Raw genomic sequence first — 21,591 nt, forward strand, 5'->3', positions numbered from 1 at the left:
TCCCTCTCTTTTCTAGAACTTAATTTCCCTAAATGTAAAATGTAATATTGAGTTAACTCAAAGCCAGCTCTAACCTCCTTGTGTGAGCCACTGGCAACATCTGCTGGCCAGTTTTGGAACTGTGTCTGTTAAAGGTCTGTAGAATAGTAACCCATGTTTATAAAATGCTTTAAGAGATAGTTGAGAACAGAGCTGGGAAAGGTGGTGGTAACCCCTCATAAATTGGGAAGCCTAAATATTTTGGGGAATATACAATGAGATCAGATTTGGGCATGTGGAGTTTGAGATGGGGATTTCTAGTAGTCAGTGACAGAGCTATGGAATAGAGCCTCCAGTCACACTGGTTCTCATATTCTCTTTGCCATCCCCTTCTTTTCCCCCTTCCCTTTGCCTCTCTAAGGAGGCTAGAGTCCCTCCATAAAGAGAAGAAGGTAGCAGAATTCCCGTGATTCCTAGAATGGATCAGAGACAATTTCAGTTTCCAAAGCACACATCTATACTCCATGTGAAACCATTCAGTGGGCATCTACTCAGGCTTCCTGCTTCTTTGACTGCTTTTTCACATCTTGACTCCCCTCCATTGTAAGTATCCCCCAAAATTCTGTCCTTTCTCCATGTTCCTTCTTTGATGATCTCATCTTTTTTTCCTGGTTTGAATCATCATTACTGTGTAGAGAATCTCCAAACATCTACTTAGTCCTATTTCTTTTCCAAAATTTCTTCACTAACTACCTGCTAGGTAGCTCTAAGTCCAATTCACCTTGGCTAAGGCTAGGCTTCTCGCTTGTTATATTTGCTTACTATCATCATTCCAGGGGATTGTACATCCTAGCATTGAAAGCTTAGTCATTTAAGGGAATATCCTAGTATGATTTAGAGGGAGAGGTCCTTGATTTGAATTCAGTTCTGTTACCACTGTCTGACTTTGGTCATATCATTTCCCCTGCATGGCGAAATTAAGGAATTAGGTTAGATCAGGTGTTCTTAACCTAGGACATCTATGTGGTCAATGGATAGAATTAAAGGGTTCAATGAATATGGATTAAAAACCTCCAATATCCTTAATTTTTACTCACCTCTAACTTCAGCATTTCCTTCAGTTATGAATGTGACAGTAAACATTATTCAGAGAGGAGTTTATAGCTTTCACCAGATTGCAAGACATGTCCATTATACAAAGATAGTTAAGAATTCTTCTGGACTAAGTGATCCCTAAGAATCCTTCCAGCTCAGTTCCATCCTGTTCCTTCAGGGTGAAACCCTGACTTTGGCATGGACTGAGCTCCCTTATAGAAATTCCCATAGGGTCAGACCTTCCCTAGTGGACAAAGTTCCAGAGAATTGACTCATTTTAATGCAACAAATATTTATTCAACCTCTGCCATATGCTAGACAGTGTGTAGTTAATGGAGATACAGAGGAAAAACTGAAATAGTTCCTATCCTAAACTATTTTATTCTCCAACATTTTACAGATAAATAAATACAAAAGACATGAAACAAGCACAAAATAATTTGATAGGAAGATGGCAGTATTAGTCATTAATAGGATCAGGCAGACTTGGTTTATAGAAGGCGGCATTTGAGCTGTTTAAAATTCCAAGAGATGAAGGAGTGGAAGATTTCTTTCTAGGCACATGGCACAGACAAGGCAAAGGTATGGATATGAGCTACCTTGTGGATGGAGAGAAGCCCCATTCTTTTTCTGTTCTGCCATGGAAGTTTATACAGTTTATGGAAAAGAAGAGTAGTCCTGGCTCTGCTTCTGTGGAGCTTATCATCCTCTCTTGACATCAGAAATTTCTCATCTGTTAACAGGGAATTTGTCTTCTTTGATGATCTCAGATCCCTTCAGACTCTTGACAAAGAGTCCTCTTCCAGTAATGGCATTTCTCTGAGTCTCTATTTGAAGTCACTGGGAAGCAGATTTTGATTCACTTTGGGGAGTAACTTGCTGACAATTAGAAATGTTCCATAATGGAATGGGCTGCTACTACTCCAGTGTGGTTTCAGATAGAGACACCATGAACCATGACATCTCTCTTCTTGCCTTGGCCAGGAACATGAACAAAATGGCCTCAAGGGCTCCATTCTGCTATATAATATCCCTAAGATCCCATGTCCTTTGTTCCTTTTTCTTCTTCTCCTTCATCCTGTGCTTGGTGGTTAGGACACATAGGCTCATAGGATCTGCCTTCATTGAAGATCCTACTGGGTAGAGGGCTTAATGATGCAATCCATCCCTATTCAAGTTGGGCTTACTACCAGTGCAAGCATCTCCTTGATTCTCTTTTTCCTCTTGAAATTCTGAACTTGACCATTGTAAACAAACAAACATTTCGTATATAAAGAACATATGTTATATTTGAAAAGTTGAATTCTGTTATATATAGCTTATTTTTCAGAAGTGCTCAAATAAAAACTGCTGTTCATGTCCCCTTTTGAATTTTTTGTTTTCTTCTGTTTATTTCTTAAAATATTTTACTGATCTTTTCATTTTTTTAAATGATCTCATTTAATTTTTAAAATTCTGAATTTAACAAACACTAAAGAAAATGAGCATTTCCATAAATTAGAGAAGAGAAGAAGAGGATTGTTTATAGAACTGCTAATCTCTCCTATGTAAAGTTTGCTTTTAATTTTAGTTATATATCAAATTAATATGTAACTTTCAAGGCCATCATGCTTGTCTGTGATTCCTTCTGGCCTGCCTCTTCTCTTCTCTTTTTTTGGGGGGGAATAGTGGGACCCCCATCCTCAACCTTTAATCCCTTCCCTTCTCCCACCAAAATACAAAAAAATAACTACAAAATTCTTGTAGCAAATATTCATGGTCAAGCAAAATAAGTTCCCTCATTGACCCTGTCCAAAAATGAATGCCTCATTTGTAACTTTAGTTCACCAGCTCTGTGTTGGGAGGTGAGTTGCATGTGAAGCTCATCTAAAATTAAATGAATAGGGGATGGAGACTGGATTGTGAAGTATTTGGTACAAGGGAACTTCTAGGTGAGGAAGAGAACAGTGTAGGCCAATACTATCTCTGTAATTTATAGTTTTAGAGTTGACCAGAACATTGAGAAATTAAGTAAGTTGCTCAGGGTCACCAACCAATATATGTCAGACCAGACCGAGGTCTTCTACGTTTTGGGTCTGACTCTCTAACTGCTATACTACACTGACTGTACCAGATGAATGTAGTCAATTAGATCTCATCAGCATGCTGACCATGTCTGAAAATGTCTTTTTCAGTCTAATCCTGTAATCTATCCCTTGTGTGACTCTCATTTCTCTGTTCATCTCTGGCTCTCCCAACTCTGCTCTTCCCATCCTTCTCCAAGCAGTACAAGAGGCAGAACAAGATGACGGGAAGTTGGGTGAGGACCCCTTGATGCCCAGATCAGCCAAGAGGAGCCCTGCAGCAGGGGCAGCGGCAGCAGGTGGTCAGGGTTGTATCTCTAAAAAGGAGAAGAAGGGGAAACCAAAAGGTGAGTCCCTCTGTCTTAGGTTCTGGTCCTTCAGAAGTGGTGGTCATATTTGCCAGTAGTAGAGAACAGAGGAGTCATTGAATGCCTTCTTGCTATGATTGGAGACTGGCAGAAAGGTGGTTAAGTAAGAAGCAGGTCTTACCTTGGCCAGAAACCCTCAGGGTAGTTTGGCTAAAACCCAATTTCCAAAACCTGGCTTTTATAATATCACAGATAGTTGGAAGAAACCTCCAGAGATTATCTATCCAGACCTCTAAATTATCATCTTTATTATTGTACAGATAAGTAGATAGAGCATTTCCACATGTGGGAAGAATCCCACTCCTAGAATACCTTAAAATTAGAAACCATATCTCCTGACTTCCAGGCTATGTTTTTTTTTAAATTTTATTCAGTGATTATAGAGTGATGTACAAATTTATCAAAATTTCTAGGACTTTTTGCTTTAATTTGCATAATGATGTGCATCAGAGGTTAGTTACCTGTTTTTGTAAATGAGTGTGTGCACAGGACTCTTTGGACACTCTGGTAAAGTCCATGGACACCTTCTCAGAATTATATTTTTAAATGCATAAAATGAAATACTCAAGATTATGAAAGAAACTATATTGACATATTTATATCAGTTTTTTTGAAACTTGTTTATGACCCCCAGATTGAGTCCCTTATCTAAATGCAGACCACCTCTGAATAGAGCTGTATTTCTAATAAAATGGGCCTTGTGAAGGAGCTGTACTAGATAATTCTTAATGAAGGGACTTGGGGTGCGGGGGAAGGTCCCTTCTGTCTTTGACATTCTATGATCCTATGATTTTTTTTAATCAAAAGAAAAAACACACAAAAAAACTTGTCCTTGTAACAATCTGTCCACATAAGACAGATTTGGGGGTGAGTACCTTTTATTCAAAACAATATGGTTATTTAAGGATCTAGAGTCATCCTCAATCTTACTCTGGATAGTTGGGTTTCTTGATTGTGGGAGCTTGACTGAACTGCCTGGTTGTTAATAAAGGCAGAGGGAAATAATCCATCAAAATACAAAAATACACATTTACACACCTCCTTCTCCAACCTGGTTCTGGTTTGCTGCAGCCCCTGTTTGGGCCTCAAAAATTTTAACACAGTTCCCTTCTCCAAAAGAGGGGTTGGAGTTTTCTGTGAATCTGGGCATAAGTTAATCCCTGATGCTCCAGCTTATTCCTAAGAGAAATATGACTAAATTTTCCCAAAGTTGAACTGTTGTGCAGTGGAATCTCTCTCTCTCTCTCTCTCTCTCTCTCTCTCTTTCTCTCTCCCTCTCTTTCTTCCTGTCTCCTTCTGTCTTTTTCTCTCTATTAAATTTTAAAACTTAGTAAACTTGTGTGTCAAACAGATCAAGTTTAAAGCCTTGAATCAGGAGTCAAGAGACTTGGGTTCAAGTCCTGACCCTGCCACTGACTTTCTCTATGGTTTTTGGATAGTCATTTCCCTCTGGGTTCGAGTTTTCTTCTCTGCAATATGAGGCAGTTGAACTGGATCTCTCAAATTTTCTCTTATTCTATATCTCTGATGCTAGGAAATCCTCACATAAGTCACAATGAATGTCCCAACTCTGACAGTCCTGAATTGGTTCCTTTGGTTTGCTTTGACATTGTACCAATCATTTCATTTTTTCTGTTATCTCCCTCCCCCAAATCAGGAAGGGCTAATTATCACATTTGTATTAGTCTAATTCTGGATCTCAAGGAAGATGAATACAGTGACCTCTAATCTAATTACAAACTTTATTAATAGCATCCAGACATCACATGCGCGCATGTGCATACATAGACACACACACACACACACACACACACACACACACACACACACACAGATACAAGATGTTCTCCTGCTTTTCTGCCACTCCCATAGTCCTAGTCTGATTCTGGAAAAAGCACATGCTTCCATAACTCAGATTACCTACTCAACATTGACTCGAGATAGATTCAGAGTACCCAATGGCTTAGGGTCTATGGGGCTTTATGCTGAAGTAAACAAAGGAAATTTGAGTCCTTTAGAAGTGAATCAACTGAGGATAACCAAGTCTCAGGTGCCTTTGAATATACTACTCAAAAGCAGGATAGATATGTATTAATAGAAAGTCTTGTAGAATTTCTTTGATGTGAGAGGTTACTCTTATAGTCATTCTAGATATTTCTTTCTACAGGTTTCTATTCTTTCCTTTGGGGGAAGTAGTCAGAAGTAGCCTGTGTAAACATTCAGTGGCAGAATCAAGGTCTAAAAAAGACCTTGGCGATCAGACCATTGGACCAGATTTACTAAGATGAAGAATAATAGGAATAGATGGAAAGTCACATATTTGGGCTCAAGAAATCTTAAGTACAAGATGGGGGAGGCATTCTAGAAAACATTTTTTCTGAAAAAGATCTAGGCTTTTTTAAATGTTCCAGAAACTCAATGTGCATCAACAGTATGATATGTCAACCAAGAAGGGAAATGCTTTCACTGGTTGCATTGAGAGGCACAGCAGGCATTAAAGTCATGTGGCCAATCAGATGAAGGTCTGGATACTTGTTCTGATCTTCATTGCCTCTTCAGCTTCTCCAAAGTAGGAATTCTGCTCAAAAGATAAGGCAATTTCAACTTTCTCCATGCTCTAAGACACAAGAACCCTTAAGATGTTAAAAATCTGATGAATTGATGGCAGAGAAGACCAATCCCTAAGCCCCAGGGGTATTCACTCAGCACCCCTCCTTTCTTGCTGACCATGCTCTGATAGGGCTATGCAAGCTAACTCCAGGTTTGCTGGATTTGCAACAAACTCAGCTTCCTATACCCCTCCCTCTGCCTCATATCCCAGAAAAGCAAAAAGCAGAAAATTGCTTTGGCTGGGTTTCTAGCATAACAGTAGTGTGTTATAAGCTAGGGAACTGGGGCAGGATGGCAGCATAAATAAAGTGTGCTCCACACAAACCTGAGGAAAAGTGAACTGGCATCTGGCTGAGACCAGTTCTGTCCCCCCAGGAGTCACTTGGGGTAGACAACAAGACCTTCAGCTAATTACCAAAGGCCTCCAGTTGATGCCACATAAATAGCTATAATGAACATAAAAGCAACCCTGTTGAAAAAAGAGTCAATAATTTATAAGAATCAATGTGCCAAACCAGTAATCTAGGCCATTTCTTGAAATGATAATGCAATGCATTGTTCATCCATACTTCTACTTTGGTTGTTTTTACACTCAAAATGAATTCCCCAACTGGGGAGGAGACTGAGACAGTTTTGAGATCCAGTCCCTCAGGGAAATGACGATTAAAGTGAAAGGAGTCAGAAAGGAAACAATAGGGGAATACAAGGAAAAAGAAAGAAATCAAAAAGATCTCAGCAGGGAGAGGTATAGCATCTAAATAAGGAGATGATGATCCCACTATACTCTGGCTTAGTTGAACCAAATCTGCAGTGTTGTTTTCAGTTTTGGTGCCGCATTTTAAAAACAGACATCAGTAAATGTTGCTGTCCTTTTGTTCTGTACTATCAAATTGTACTGTATTATCAATAGATTGTATAATGGTAAGGACAACCAGGAGAGTGAAGGAGCCTTAAGTCTATGAAGATGAGTTGAAGGAGCTGGGACATATTTAGAATGGAGAAGCCTTAGGAGGGACAGGATAACCAATATATAGTTTATAAGTAGTTGGCACTGTGCTAAGCACCTGGGATACAGAGAAAGCCAGAAGACAGTCCCTGTTCTCAAGAAGTTTATAGTCTAATAGGAGAAGATAGCACATGATAAAAAACTGAAAAGGAGATGAAGGGGATGGTATGTGCTGGGGTGGCACTAACGAAATCCTATAAACCTGGTAAGAAATTATGATATGACTCCCTGGGTCACCATCTTAAGTGGAAGATCTTAGTGGATCTCACCCAAATGGATTTCCATCCAATTGGGGGGGAAGGCACCCCAGGGGCAGGGGGTCCTGAGGAGGTATGATAGTTGCTGTTTTCAGGTATTTAAAAGGTGGAGGAGCATGGCTTTCATGATCAGAAGCAGGATGTTGCAGAAAACAGTGGTTCTGAAAGGGTTACCATCAGCTTTAGCTAGGTGTGTGTGCTACCACTTAATATTTGAAATTGCATGTGTGATAGCTATCTTTCTGGAGTTTAAGGCTAAAAAAAATTGCGCTTGAGAACCATTAAGTGAAAGCTATTTAGTAGTAGAATAGGCTGCCTCAAGAGGCTTTAGTTGGTCTTCCCTTTTCTGGAGGTCTTTGCTGTTGTTGAGACAAAGGCTGGGTAATTGCCCACTTGCCAGGTCTTCTATAGAAGGCCTTTTGTTCACACATGAAGAGGATTGGATGATTGCTGAGGCTACTTTCAATTATGAAATTCAATAATGTTTCTAAATTTATTTTCATCTTCCAGTACCTATAAAGGTCACAGAGTATTAGAACATTAACTATGACCCCTAGAAAGTATCTAGTATAATTTCCTCACTTCACAGATAAGGAAATGGGCCCAGAGAAGGGATGGGCATTGACCAAAGTCACTCAGGTAGGAAGTGGTGGCTTTGAGTGCACATTCTTGATTCTTTGACTATAAACCCAGTACTTTTCCCATTACACTGTGTTAAGATGAACCCAAATGTCATTGTAAGGCTCTTTATCTTCTTTAATCTCATATATGCTGTTTGCCTCTCAGTCACAGAGCACATGTACCTCATTATTACTCAGGTCTAGCCCTGTGGGTATCCTCACCCTTTAATGCAAGCACATGTAACGTCTGGATTTCTGTTTTGTTTTTCCTGAAGGGGATTAATGGCACTCTGGTGTTCCTGTGTTCTTGTTGATGTGATTATTCCTTTGGGACTAAGATTAATTTCTGAATATACAATCTGGTCTCATCCCCAACACTCAACTGAGATGACTATCTTGAGGTTACCAGTGTTCACTCTCATTTTTGTAAATGTTATTTACAATAACAAAAAATAATAATTATTATTATATGTTCCTTGTCAGTGGACTTTTATCTATCTCCTTAACCTCTCTATAACTTTTTACACAGATGACCACCCTCTCTTCCCTGCATGCTTTCTTTTCTATTGCTTTACATAATTTGCTCTTTTCTTTTTTTCCTCTTTCTATTCAACTACTCAGTTTCCTTTGTTGGTTCATCATATTTCCTTTTGCCTTCTACCTTCTGAGATTTTTTTTCCTGGGTCCTCCACTCTTTTTCCTTTATATTACCTCCTTTGATGATCTAATTTAGCTCCGCTGGATACTCAAATTAATGCTTCTGGCCCTAATTTTTCTACAGTATTCCATTCCTATGTTGTCAAATGGCTCCTAGAAATCTTTCCTTTGATATCCTTTCCCATTGCTCAAACTCAACATGTACAAAATTGTGGTCATCATCTTTCTTTTCTTTTCTTTCTTTTTTTTTCAAGGCAATGGGGTTAAGTGACTTGCTGAAGGTCACCCAGCTAGGTAATTATTGTGTCTGAGGTCGGATTTAAACTCAGGTCCTCCTGACTTCAGGGCTAGTATTCTCTCCACTGTGCACCTAGCTGCCCTGGTCATCATCTTTCTTCCTAAACCTTCCCCTCTTTCAAACTTTTCAATTTATGTCATGGTCACCACCACCCCCTGGGTCACCCAGTCATTAGCATTCTTCCTATATTCTTCTCTCCTTATATCCAGTAAGTTGTTAAGTTTTGCCAATATATTCCACATTATCTCTTGCTTCTACCCCTTTCTCCCCACTCACTGACCCACAACCAACCCTAGTTTTTCCTCTCTGTTTTTATTTTAAAGATTTTATTTATTTTGAGTTTTACAATTTTCCCCCTAATCTTACTTCCCTCCCTGTCCCCACAGAAGACAATGTGCCGATCTTTACATTATTTCCATGGTATACATTGATCCAAATTGAATGTGATGAGAGGGAAACCATATCCTTAAGGAAGAAACAAAGAATAAGAGATAGCAAGATCGGACAATAAGATATCAGTTTTTTTTAGTTTGTCCTATCTTTACCTCTTACTTGGACTATTGATGTCTTTACATCCAATCTTTCTCCTCTCATCCATTTTCTGTAAAGCTATTAAAATGATTACTTCTCCCAAGGCAAGGTTCTGACCATGTTACTGCAACTCTCAGAAATTGTCATCAGTTCCCTATTATCTCCACAATAAAATATTAGCTCCTCAGCTTAGCGAGCATTTCAGATTTTTTTTACCACAGTGATAGACTTAGAATGAGGAAGATCTGAATCCAGATTCTGCCTCAGACATTTTCTAGTTTTGTTTCCCTAGACAAGTCACTTAACTTAGCTGTAAAATAGAGCTAATATAGCACTAACTCATATGGTTATTGTGGGAATCAAATGAGATGGCATATATAGAACACTTTCTCAGCTTTAAAGCACTATGTAAATGCTGACTATTGTTATTTCACAGATGTTTCATTTTATTGTCCTTAACACACTCTTGTTTGAATTAAACTCAACTTTCTGTTTTCTGAACTTAACATTCCATCTCTTGCCTCTGTACATTTGAGTCAATTTGCACAAATGCTTGGAATGAATTCAAAGGTAAATGTTTCACCAGATCTCTGGAAGGAAAATAAGTTAATCTCTATTATTAACATTTTCTCAATCATTTTCTTAAGTCTAGACAATCAACATCAAGCTCAAATTCACAGCATTTTTGGATTTCCAGATTTCTAAGTTGTAAATGCTCACACTGAAGTTTTACTGTCAGTTCTTGTGAGTTGGTATGGGAAGGCTCCAAGCCATTACCGAAAATCTTCTATCCTCATTTTCATTTTTAAAATCATGACTTTAAGTCAGCTCAGGAACCAACTCCTTTTTGAACCTTCCCATATTCATTTCCCATTTTCCTTACCAGCTGTGGATATTTTTTCCTTCCTCAAGTTAAATTTTTTTAAAAATTTTATTTATTTAAAGCAGTAGGGTTAATGATTTGCCCAAGGTGACACAGCTAGGCAATTGTTAAATGTCTGAGATCGGATTTGAACTTAGCCCCTCCTGACTCCAGGGCCAGTGCTCTATCCACTGTGCCACCTAGCTGCCTCAGGTTACCCTAAATTTAATGTATGTGTTCTATTCCTCCTATGAGAGACTGGAGATGGCCCTGGATATGGGGCTATCAGGGTTAAGTAATTTGCCCAAGGTCACATAGCTACTAAGTGTCAGAGGTTGGATTTGAACTCTCATCTTTCTCCATCCTCAGAACCACCTAATTGCTCTCTTAAGGTTGTAAACCATGTTTTAAATTCCATGCCCTCAACTTTTAGCTTTCTCCTCTAGAAAAGGCTAGGAGTAGTTAGGTGGCTGTACACAATGATTTGTAAGGCACTTTCTAGGTCCAAAGTGCTATGTCTATAAAACACAGCATGACCTTGGTCACATTACATAGTTTATCTAAATTTTGATCTATTCCCCAGTAAAATTGGGAACACTGATTGCTCTACCTACCTCATAGGGCTTTTGTGAGAATTAAATGAACTTAATGGATGAAAAGTGCTTATGCTGTGTTCCATAAATGTACTCTATAAATGTGAGCTATTTTTGATTCCCTTGGAGCTGGAATGCAGAGTTTGACGTCTGTCTTAGTCTTTACTACTAAGATGGCATTTGTAAGTGTTAGTCTCAGTCTGCCTGGGTTGCATCTGTGTGTAACTGTATATTTTGGGACTATTTAAACCTCTTAGCATTTGTTCTGGGTTGGGGGGAGGATTGGGAGCCCCATCTGCAGATTTATCTTTAGTTTGACCAACCAGCTTTGGAATCAACATTTACAGTCCCCTCCAGATTAACCCTTGGTCAGTTCCTGAAATGCTTTCTACCTCCCAAGGAAATTTCCTCATTCTCGATCTCTTAACATCAGGATCTCTTCAGGCCAAGTATTCTCCCTTCCCTGTTTCTCTCTTTTGTTCTGTTCCTTATTCTCTTTTGCAACTAGGTGACTGAGGGGATAGAATGTTGGACTAGGAGTCATGAAGACCAGAGTTCAAGTCCTGCCTTAGGTGTTTATTATCTGTGTAGCCTTGGACATTTACCATTTGTAAAAGGGATATAATATATCTTATACTTATCATTTACATCATAGGGTTGTGAGAATGAAATGAGATAAAATGTATGATTATATAAATGTTAGTTATCATTATTATTGTTGTTGTTATTTGGTCATTCACCTGGGTTCATAGATTTAAAACTGAAGGATACCATAAGATCATCTCATTCAAGCCTTTCATTTTATCAGTGAGGAAACTGAGTCTCAGAAAGGGTGAGTGACTTATGTAAAATCATCCAGGGTAGTAAGTGATTAAGTTGGGATTCAAACTTAGTTCATACTTTGAGTCCAGAGCCACTGGGCTCTGTTCACTGCTCCAGGCTGCTACCTATCTTGTCTTTAACCCTTCAAGACTCTATGACTACATTTGTATCTGCAGGTAATCTTCCACCAGAGTGGAGCCCCTTCTTTCTACCTCTTAGTGGACAGGGGTTAAGTGGCTTGCCATACAGCTAGGTAATTATTAAGTGTCTGAGACCAGATTTGAACCCAGGTACTCCTTACTCCAGGGCCAGTGCTTTATCCACTGCGCCACCTAGCTGCCCTAGATATGGAAATCTTTTGCTGATGAGGGTTTATGCACTTAACTGGCCTGGTCCTTGAACAAAAGATATACAGTTACTCACCTGGTTGGTGCTTGAAAGTTTTCTAGATTGATTTAGAACTTGTCAAAGCTGTTGGTATGAATTTGTAGAATTTATTATTATTATTTCTTAGACTCATCAAATTGAGATCTCAGAGGAGAATGTCAGTGGAGGGTCTTAGATATACAGTAATTTTTATTTATTTAGATAGCTCTAATTGTCTGCCATAGGAAGTAACAGAGAGAGAGAGAGAGAGAGAGAGAGAGAGACAGAGACAGAGACAGAGACAGAGACAGAGACAGAGACAGAGAGAAATAGAGGGAAATTAAATAGAGATGTGGATTTCTAGTTTTCAAAGATTGATCCGAGAACTTGATATGCCCTATGAAAGGTTCTCTTATAAAGGTCTAGCAGAGCTTGGATTTTTTTCCCCTCTGTATGTACTTATTTCACCATCTGGGAATTTAGAAGCACATATGCATATCCTTATGCATGTTGAGAGACACTTAGAATACTATTCCAAAAATTACAGAGGAGAGTTTTTTAAAATGTGAAGGAAATTTAGATAAAAATCTTCACAGCCATTCATCCCAAAGATTAATGTGAAAAATGAAGGCAGAAAAATTCTTCTCAGTCTTTCTCTTTTGTTTTGATGACCATGGTAATTTTTTTAGCTCCCTTTCCAATCCCCCTTTCTTTCTCGCCCCCCCCCCTTCTTCCTATGCTCTCTCTCTTTTCCTCTGCTCTTTTTTCTCCTAGCTTTGTTTTTCTACACCAACTTATTTTTAACGGTATTGGTGGGTACTGGCCCTACTAATTACCCTTTCTTAAGCTAGACAACTTACTTTTCACATCTATTCAGAAGGAAAAGGAAAGAGAGAATGGAGGAAAGTGTCCTAACATTTCTTCCCTTAATGAAAAAATTTGCCTGAAAATTAGACCAGATACTGTATATAATATGTATGCAATGTTCATATATAGTAAATTTCCATTCAGTGTATTTTCTATGTACCTAATCATTTCCTTACCATAACTCTCAATTTACAGTATGTTGTCCTCTAGCAGCAGGCATCTACATAGGCTACTTAGGTGACATATTAATTTATTATTTCTGTGCCAGTATATACCACTAATGCAAAGGCAAATGGGCTAAGAACTACTGTGGTTTGCTACTGTCTTTAAGTTTTAGTAGGGAGTCCAAGATTTGGACCAGTAGATGACTGAAGTAGACAAGGTAAAGATTATATATTTATACATAGATGGTATCTTGAAGTTTTTTGAGTGTAACTCTTTGCTTTTAAACATGAGAAAACTGAAGCATTGCAAATGTGGCTTTGGATCATATAGCCTAGGTCACTTAACCTCTTTGGGCTCAATTTCCTATTTGTAAATGAGGAGATTGTGTTAAATGACCTCTGAGGTTCTTTCCAGCTAACAATCACTTAATTTAGGCTTAGCATCTATATATTTTTAGACAGCTAGGTGACACAGTTGGACTCAAGGTCAAGAGGATTCATCTTCCTGAGTTCAAATCTATCCTCATACACGTCCTACCTATGGGACCCTGGGCAAGTCACTTAACTCTGTTTGCCTTAGTTTTTCTTCTGTAAAATGAGCTGGAGAAGGAAATGACAAACCATTCCAGTATCTCTGCCCATTGCTTTCATAGGACCTCCCCCACCCTAGCCAGCCAGGTGGCCATCTGTGTGTAGCACGAAAGACTTACTTGAATCAGCAAAATCCAACTCTGTAACATGTGGGAGGCACTTAATTGGGTCCTTGAAGGCTTAGTTTTATTTATTTAGTGATTTCAAAGGGATGGAGACTGGGGCCCCATTTCTGATTCTTCCTTATGACCCTTTTGCATTTGTAATTCTTCCAGAGTGAGATCATTGCAGAATGGCCTAGACTTTCCACAGTTCTCCAACAAAAATAACTAAACCCTTTCTCTTTTGCAGCATCTTAGTCTTAAGTCAGTTGACTGCATTGAAAAGTTCTGGAGTCACCAGATCTGCATTCATACTCAGCCCTTCCACCTACTGTGTTACCTTAGATTCAATCTCTCTGTCGATGAGAGAATTGGAATAGATGACCCCTAAATTGCTCCCAGCCACAATCCTGTGGTCTTTTCTACCTTCTTTGTTGTCTTCTTTTTTTGGTAAGGCAATGGGGTTAAGTGACTTGTCTAAGGTTACAGAGTTAGGGAACTATTAAATGACTGAATCCAGATTTGAACTCAGGTCCTCCTGACTCCAGGGCCAGTGCCCTACCCACTGCATCACCTAGCTGCCTTTCAACCTTCTTTATATAGCTTTATCCACCCCCGTTTCCCACTCTACTTAGGTTGTAGTTGGAAACCTAATGTGAAGGCTCATCTAGAAGAAGGTATGTGGAGCGGTGGATAGAGCCTTGGATCTGGAGTCAGGAGGATTTGAGCTCAAATTCAACCCCAGATGTGTGACTCTGGGCAAGTCATTCAACCTCAGTTTCTTCAGCTATAAAATAGAGATAATAAGATGACCTGCCTGGAGGATTGTTGCAAATATTAAATGAGATGATATGTGTAAAGTAACAAGTACAATGCCTGTACATAGTAGATGCATAATAAATACCTGTTCCCCTTCCTTCCTAATATTTCTATACCTCCAGAGGGATATCCATTATCAATCATTCATACATTATAAGATTTTCTATTTTTCTCATATCAAATGCCTTCTTTTTGTGACTCTTTAGAAGTCATTTTTTATTTTCTGCATCTGTTTCTTGTCACTCTTGTATCTTCTCAGTAACATGTGCCAGCCCTAGTTTAAATTTATCTTCTCTCTCTTGAGAAACAGTATCTTTTGAGTAGTGGGGGACTGTGAGTTTTGAATATTATATACTATGTGAGATGAGTTGATATGTTTGTTTTGAGTAATGGTTTATTGTGTTTCTTTGCTGCAGAGGAAGGCTCACTGAAACATTTTGTGTGTGTGTGTGTGTGTAGATGGGGAGGTGTGTACAGTTAGAAATGATTGTGTGAAACTAAAAGTCATCAATAAAACTTAACAGGCAGCAGCAACAACACAATCCTAACACCTGAGAAAATAGTGACTTTCTTTAATTGACTTTTCTCAGTTGAAATAGCTCTGCCAGCAGGGGGCCAGGGACCTCTGCCCTTTCTTAGCGTTTTACCCATTGTCAGACCCCCAAAGACTGAGAAGATGTGTACTTTGCTCCCCCCTGATCCCATAATGCACCAGAGAACATGGGCATGCTGCCCACCCCGAGTCTTGCGACAGGCAAAAGACATAGATGCTCAGAGATAATCCTTGTTTGTCCAGGGATGCCTAGGGATGACATGAGCAATTTTCTCATTCTCTTTAGTTTTCTGGATTCTTCTCATCCCTAGGATATCTGGGACTATGTATCATATACACCCTTGGAATACCAAGACCCACTTCCCATTTGCAATCATATCTTAAAGAGGAAATTTGTATTTAAAAAAGGGAAACTTAGAAAAAAAATCCTAGAATAAGTAGCTGTGAGTTCCAAAGAGATAAGTATTCCTAGAAGGTTTTATGAGTTCTGAGAATGAAGTCTCTACTGGTGCTGGTGCTGATGCTGGTGGTGACACTATTTGTCCACAAAGCCCAGATTTCTGGCTGCTTGGAAGCTGTTAGGGTGAAGGCAATATTCTTTCTCCTCATTTCCCCCAAATTCCTGCTGAGTTTTTTTTTTTAATTCTGTTGCACATACCTCTAATTTCTTAGGAAAGGATCATGAGCCTCTTGAGAGAGTGAGTATTATGTAGTAAAAACAAAGTCAAGAGAACAAGTCAATCCCCATCTTTGATACTAACTGTGCAACTCTTGGCAACTCCCTTAACGTCTTGGTTTAGCCTCAGTTTTCTTATATGTGAAATGGGGACATATAATAATAAAAAAGAGAATTTTTATAGGACTTTCAGTTTGCAAAACACCTATTTGGTGCAACAACTCTATGAGGTAGGCACTTATTTTATATCCTTTTTTTGAAATTTAAGGCAATGGAGTTACATGACTTGCCCAAGGTCACACTACTAGGCAGTTACTAAATGTCTGAGGCTGGATTTGAACTCAGGTCCTCCTGAATCCAGGACTGGTGCTCTATCTACTACACCACCTAGCTGTGCCCTCCCCCCCTTTTTTTTTTTTTTACAAATGAGGACTTAGAAACTAAGAGAGGTTAAATATTTTGCCCATATGATTTGGACTCAGGTATCTTCAACTTCCAAGTCAACATGACTTGGAAACTGCCATGGCCAACTTGATGCCTACTTCCTAAAGCCCATGGTGCCTATCTCACAGATTGGATGTGAAGATCAAATAAGATATTTGTAGTTTATAAAGTACTTTTCACTTTTTAAACAAATCTTTAAGCATCATAGGAGGAATTCCAGTTATTTTATAGAGTAACTTTGTAGAAAGCAGAATATCTTGCTGAAACATCTCTTTCCTAGAGCCATGCAGGACAGCATATTATTATTATTACAGGGCAGCTAAGTGGTACAGTGGTTAGAGGGTTGAGCCTTGAGTCAGGAAGACTCATTTTAATGAATTAAAATCCAGCCTCAGAACACTTACTAAACTGTGTGACCCTGGGCAAGTCACTTAACTCTATGTCCCTCAGTTTTCTCATTTGTAAAATGAGTTGGAGAAGGAAATGGCAAAACACTTCAGTATTTTTGCTTAGAAAACCCCAAATGGGGTTAATAAAAATGAGATAAAACTGAAACACCCCCAAAACAACCAGAGCATATTTATGATTGGTTAATCTTCTGATGTCATCTCCTTGGTGCAGATTGTGGGGACTATATCTCTTCTCCTCCAGGGATGCTGCTTGCTCACCCAAAGGCCATCTGATTCCCTACCCAGTTCTGATACCTCCAAGTACCAGTCCCTCCCATCTCTTGGATGGACTCCCTCTCCCCTTCCAGTTATTCAGTTGGAAGGGAAGAAGGCAAGCATGAACTCAAAGACATTTTTCTTTTAAAAAATGTTTTTATATTTTATATTTAGTATTTTATTATTCCCCCAATTACATGTAAAAACAATTTTAACATTTGTTTTAAAATTTTTAAATTCCAAATTCTCTCCTTCCCTCCTTGCCTTTCCTTACTTTTAAAAAATATAAATATTTTATTTATTTTCCAATTATATACAATAGTAGTTTCTACCTATCTTTTTTGTAGTTTTGAATTTTACAATTTTTCCCCAACCTCCCTTCCCTCCCCCTCTCCCCACTGCCCCACAGAAGGCAGTCTGATAATCTCTGCATTGTTCCATGCTATACATTGATTAAAATTGAATGTTTTGAGAGAAAAATCATATTCTTGAGGAAAAAATAAAATATAAGATGTTATCTATAAAAGAAACAAATCTGCTCGAGAGAAGAATTGAATATTTTATCCACGGATCTTGCAAGACACGGTTTGAGACACAACATGGTGCAATACTGCCTGTTATTATATAGTTTTAGAAACCCTTTACCCTCCCACCTGGATTTTCATAGGCTCTCGGAATTTGAGTTACAATCTAAGAGGTCTGCCCAGTCCATGACATTTCCCTAATAAGATCCCTGCCATATGATGTATGTTTTGTTGATGAACCTCAATTGTCACAGGGGATGTGTGGGATAGTATTCAAGTACCTTATTGCACAAACTCAGTTGCATTAGGTTAGGTGACCTCTGGGTCACCCCTGACTAGTTAGGGACTGGTTTCATCTAATCTTGGGTTTGTTATTTTTGGAATGGGATTAGGAGAACTTTCCCAGTTTTGTGATTGACTTGGGCCATTCCCCCTTTGTAATGGATTTCATAGGGAGCCTCCACCCTGTGGAGACCAATAGCACCCCACATTCCTCACATAAGAGATAACAAAATTATGTAGGACATAAGACAACCATTTTTTAAAAAAATTAAAGGTAATAGTCTTTGGTCTTTGTTTAAACTCCACAATTCTTTCTCTGGATACAGATGGTATTCTCCATCACAGATACCCTAAAATTGTCCCTGATTATTGTTCTGATGAAATGAGTAAGTCCATTAAGATTTACCATCACCCCATGTTGTTGTTATGGTGTACAATGTTCTTCTGGTTCTGCTCATCTCGCTCAGCATCAGTTAATGCAAAGTCCAGGCTTCTCTGAATGCCCATCCCTCCTGGTTTCTAATAGAACAATAGTGTGCCATCACATACACATACATATAACGGAATTTGTTCAGCCATTCCCCAATTGCTGGACATTCCCTCAGTTTCCATTTCTTTGCCACCACAAACAGAGCTGCTATGAACATTTTTGTGAAAGTGATGTTTTTACCCTTTTTCATCATCTCTTCAGGGTACAGACCTAGTAGTGGTATTGCTGGATCAAAGAGTGTGCACATTTTTATTGCCCTTTGGGCGTAATTTCAAACTACTCTCCAGAAAGACTGGATCAATTCACAGCTCCACCAACAAAATATTAGTGTCCCAGATTTCTCACATCCCTTCCAGTATTGATCATTGTCCTTTCTGGTCACATTGACAAGTCTGAGAGGCGTGAGGTAGTACCTCAGAGATGCTTTAATTTGCATTTCTCTAATCAGTAATGATTTAAAGCAATTTTTCATATGACCATGGATAACTTTGATTTCCTCATCTGCAAATTGCCTTTGCATATCCTTTGACCATTTGTCAGTTGGGGAATGGCTTGTTTTTTTTTTTTAATAAATTTGACTCAGTTCTCTATATATTTTAGAGATGAGTCCTTTGTCAGAAATACTAGTCATAAAATTGTTTCCCAATTATATTTCTTTTGATCTTGGTTACAGTGGTGTAAAAGTCTTTTAATTTAATATATCAAAAATATCTGGTTTGTTTTTTAGTGATGTTCTCCATCTTTTCCTTGGTCACAAACTGCTTCCCTTTCCATAGATCTGACAGGTAAACTATTCCTTGATCTCCTAGTTTGCTTATAATACTGTTTTTTTATGTCTAAATCCTGTATCCATTTGGATCTTATCTTGGTATAGGGTGTGAGGTGTTGGTCTAATCTAAGTTTCTTCCATACTGACTTCCAATTTCCCAACAGTTTTTATTGAAGAGCGAGTTCTTATCCCAGAAGCTGGACTCTTTGGGTTCATCAAACAGAAAACTACTATAATCGTTTCCTGCAATTACACCTCATTTATTCCACTACATTTTTTCCCCTTTAGCCAGTTTTGGCAACTTCCTCTGAAGTACACAAGTATATGCATGCACATCTTCACTTTTCCTGCTCTCCTGATTTCTCTTCTTCTTTCTCTCCTCCACCCCCTCCCACAATTATAAATTGCAAGGTGAGGAAGTGGCAACTGTGATTGATTAAGGGCACCTATTCTGTGCCTTTTATTAGTCATCTGCTAAGAAACTGGGCCTGTACCCAGTCTCCTCTGACTTCTAGCTTCCTGCCCATTGTGGAAGCAACAGGTATTAGAGTATAACTTAGTTTCTGAAGTTCTGAGACTCTGGAAAGGTTGGTTTTGCATAACCAATCATCATTATCAAACTTTTTATGTTTATTTGGTTTTATTAGTTTTTTTGTTTATTTGTTTTAATCTGTCACATTTATACCACTAAATTTGGAGTCAGAAATTGAATTCAAATCCTGTGTGAATAAAAGAATGAAAAACTATTTATTACATGCATAAAACATGCCAGTCATTGTATTAAATGCTGGTGTTACAAAATGTAATACAGTCTTGCCCTCTAGGAGCTTATATTCTAGGGGGGAAGACAAAAAGCATGGGGGTAGTGGTTAGAAGGAAATCCTTTGTTTTTACCTGGGATATCTTAGGGACAGAGAGTGGGCTGTTGGTTGTATGATTGATCTTTTGTCTTTTCAAACAATAGTACTGTTGATTTGTTATTCTCAGATATAAAGGTAGAAAGCTGTGGTGGTAGACAGTTGCAGTTGGAAGGCAGGTTGGAGACAGAGGCTTCATTTGAGAAGCTGGCATAGCAACAGTGGGTATGGGTTGGGCTAGATATGGTGAGCACTAGCCAATCAAAAATTCAGGGTCCTAGGGTGGGAGTTAGAATGTTGGTTCTTTTATAGGTTATCTCCATGACTTTTGAGAAAACCATTTAACTTCTAAGGGGCTTGAGGAATAAATGATCTTTAAGGTCTCCTCAAGGATCTTCTCTTAATTATTTTATCTTTACAATTACAAGGAAAGGTAGTTTTCAGTATTCATCCATTTGAAAATTTATGAGTTCCACATTTTTCTACTACCCTCCTTTCTCCCCCGCCATGGTGTCAAACAATCTGTTAAAAGTTGTGTATGTATAGTCGTGTTCAGCATATTTCCATATTATTCATGTTGTGAAAGAAGACAAGCTTCTATTCTTCTAAAAGGAATCATCTTCAGAATATTCCTGGATTATGGCTCAAATTTCTATGGTGTTATGACAATTTGACATGATAGCTAAAGAGAATAGAAGACTTGACTAACCAAAACACCATATTTCTAGAACCTTGCAGAGTATCCACATTTTTACACTATTAATAAATGGCAATAATATTCTGATTTCTTTTCCTCATAGGATTGTTGGAAGGAAAACAATAATGTAAATATGAGCCATTGACACATTATTCTAATACTTGAAGATGATTTGATTTCAGCAATGTGGGTATTCTGAACCTTGAGAACAAAAGAGGCCCAATGGTAACTTTTCCAACATTTGTCATAGATATAAATTAAAAATGACACCATTCCTGCCCTGGAAGAGTTTGTAGTACAGTGGTGGATATGACATGTTTACAAGTGTGACACAAGGCTTAAATAGAGGCAAAGGATAGAACTGGACAAATTAGGAGAAATTTTGGGTTGGGGTAGGGGCAGTGCCACCTTGTGACACAAGTTCCCTAAGAGTTGAGCTTGGAAGTAAGGGAGAGACTTCATTTACTTGCTAGTATGGACAATAAGAACAAAGACAGAGATGGCAGAGGGCAAGATGAAGCTGAGGAACAGTTTAATTTGGTTGGAATGTAGAGTACAAGAAGGGAGCAGTATGAAATAAACTGGAGAATCAATCAATGTTCAACCCTTTAGTAAGCATTTATTATGTGCTAGGCAACCCTTACCCCTACTAGCAAGCTGGGTCTTCAGAGGGAGACTGTTGACTTCTTCCCACCAGGAGTAAGGGACAATCTTACAAAGACTTGTTGTCTCTAATACTGTTGCCTTTAGAAAATTCTAGGCAGTTACATGAGGGACACCCAAAGAAAGGCAAAAGTCATTCTCTGCTCAAAAGAAGCTCTCAACTTAAGAGGAGAGACAACATGCAAATAGCTGTGGGCAAACCATATATACATACACAGTAAATTAGATCATTTTAGAGGGAAGGTACTAAGATTATGGAGGACTGGCAAAGACTTCTTCTGAATGATGAAACTTTGGGGAAA

General features: G+C 38.6%; 1 protein-coding gene across 7 annotated transcripts in view; it reads left to right on the plus strand.

Annotated features, from left to right (window-relative positions):
- The window catches only part of TUB (TUB bipartite transcription factor), a 145,650-nt gene that overhangs the window by 100,049 nt on the left and 24,010 nt on the right, over positions 1 to 21,591 (plus strand). For 4 of the 7 annotated variants that reach the window (XM_074230227.1, XM_074230231.1, XM_074230229.1 and 1 more), the window contains exon 4: positions 3,338 to 3,484. The exons of 1 other annotated variant lie outside the window; for it this stretch is intronic. In XM_074230227.1, the coding sequence (XP_074086328.1) occupies positions 3,338 to 3,484 (147 nt within the window). The remainder of the gene's footprint in view (positions 1 to 3,337; positions 3,485 to 21,591) is intronic. 2 more of the 7 variants (XM_074230228.1, XM_074230232.1) reach the window with 1 other exon arrangement.

Source organism: Macrotis lagotis, chromosome 3 (assembly GCF_037893015.1).
Source record: "Macrotis lagotis isolate mMagLag1 chromosome 3, bilby.v1.9.chrom.fasta, whole genome shotgun sequence".
Taxonomy (NCBI): Eukaryota; Metazoa; Chordata; class Mammalia; order Peramelemorphia; family Peramelidae; genus Macrotis; species Macrotis lagotis.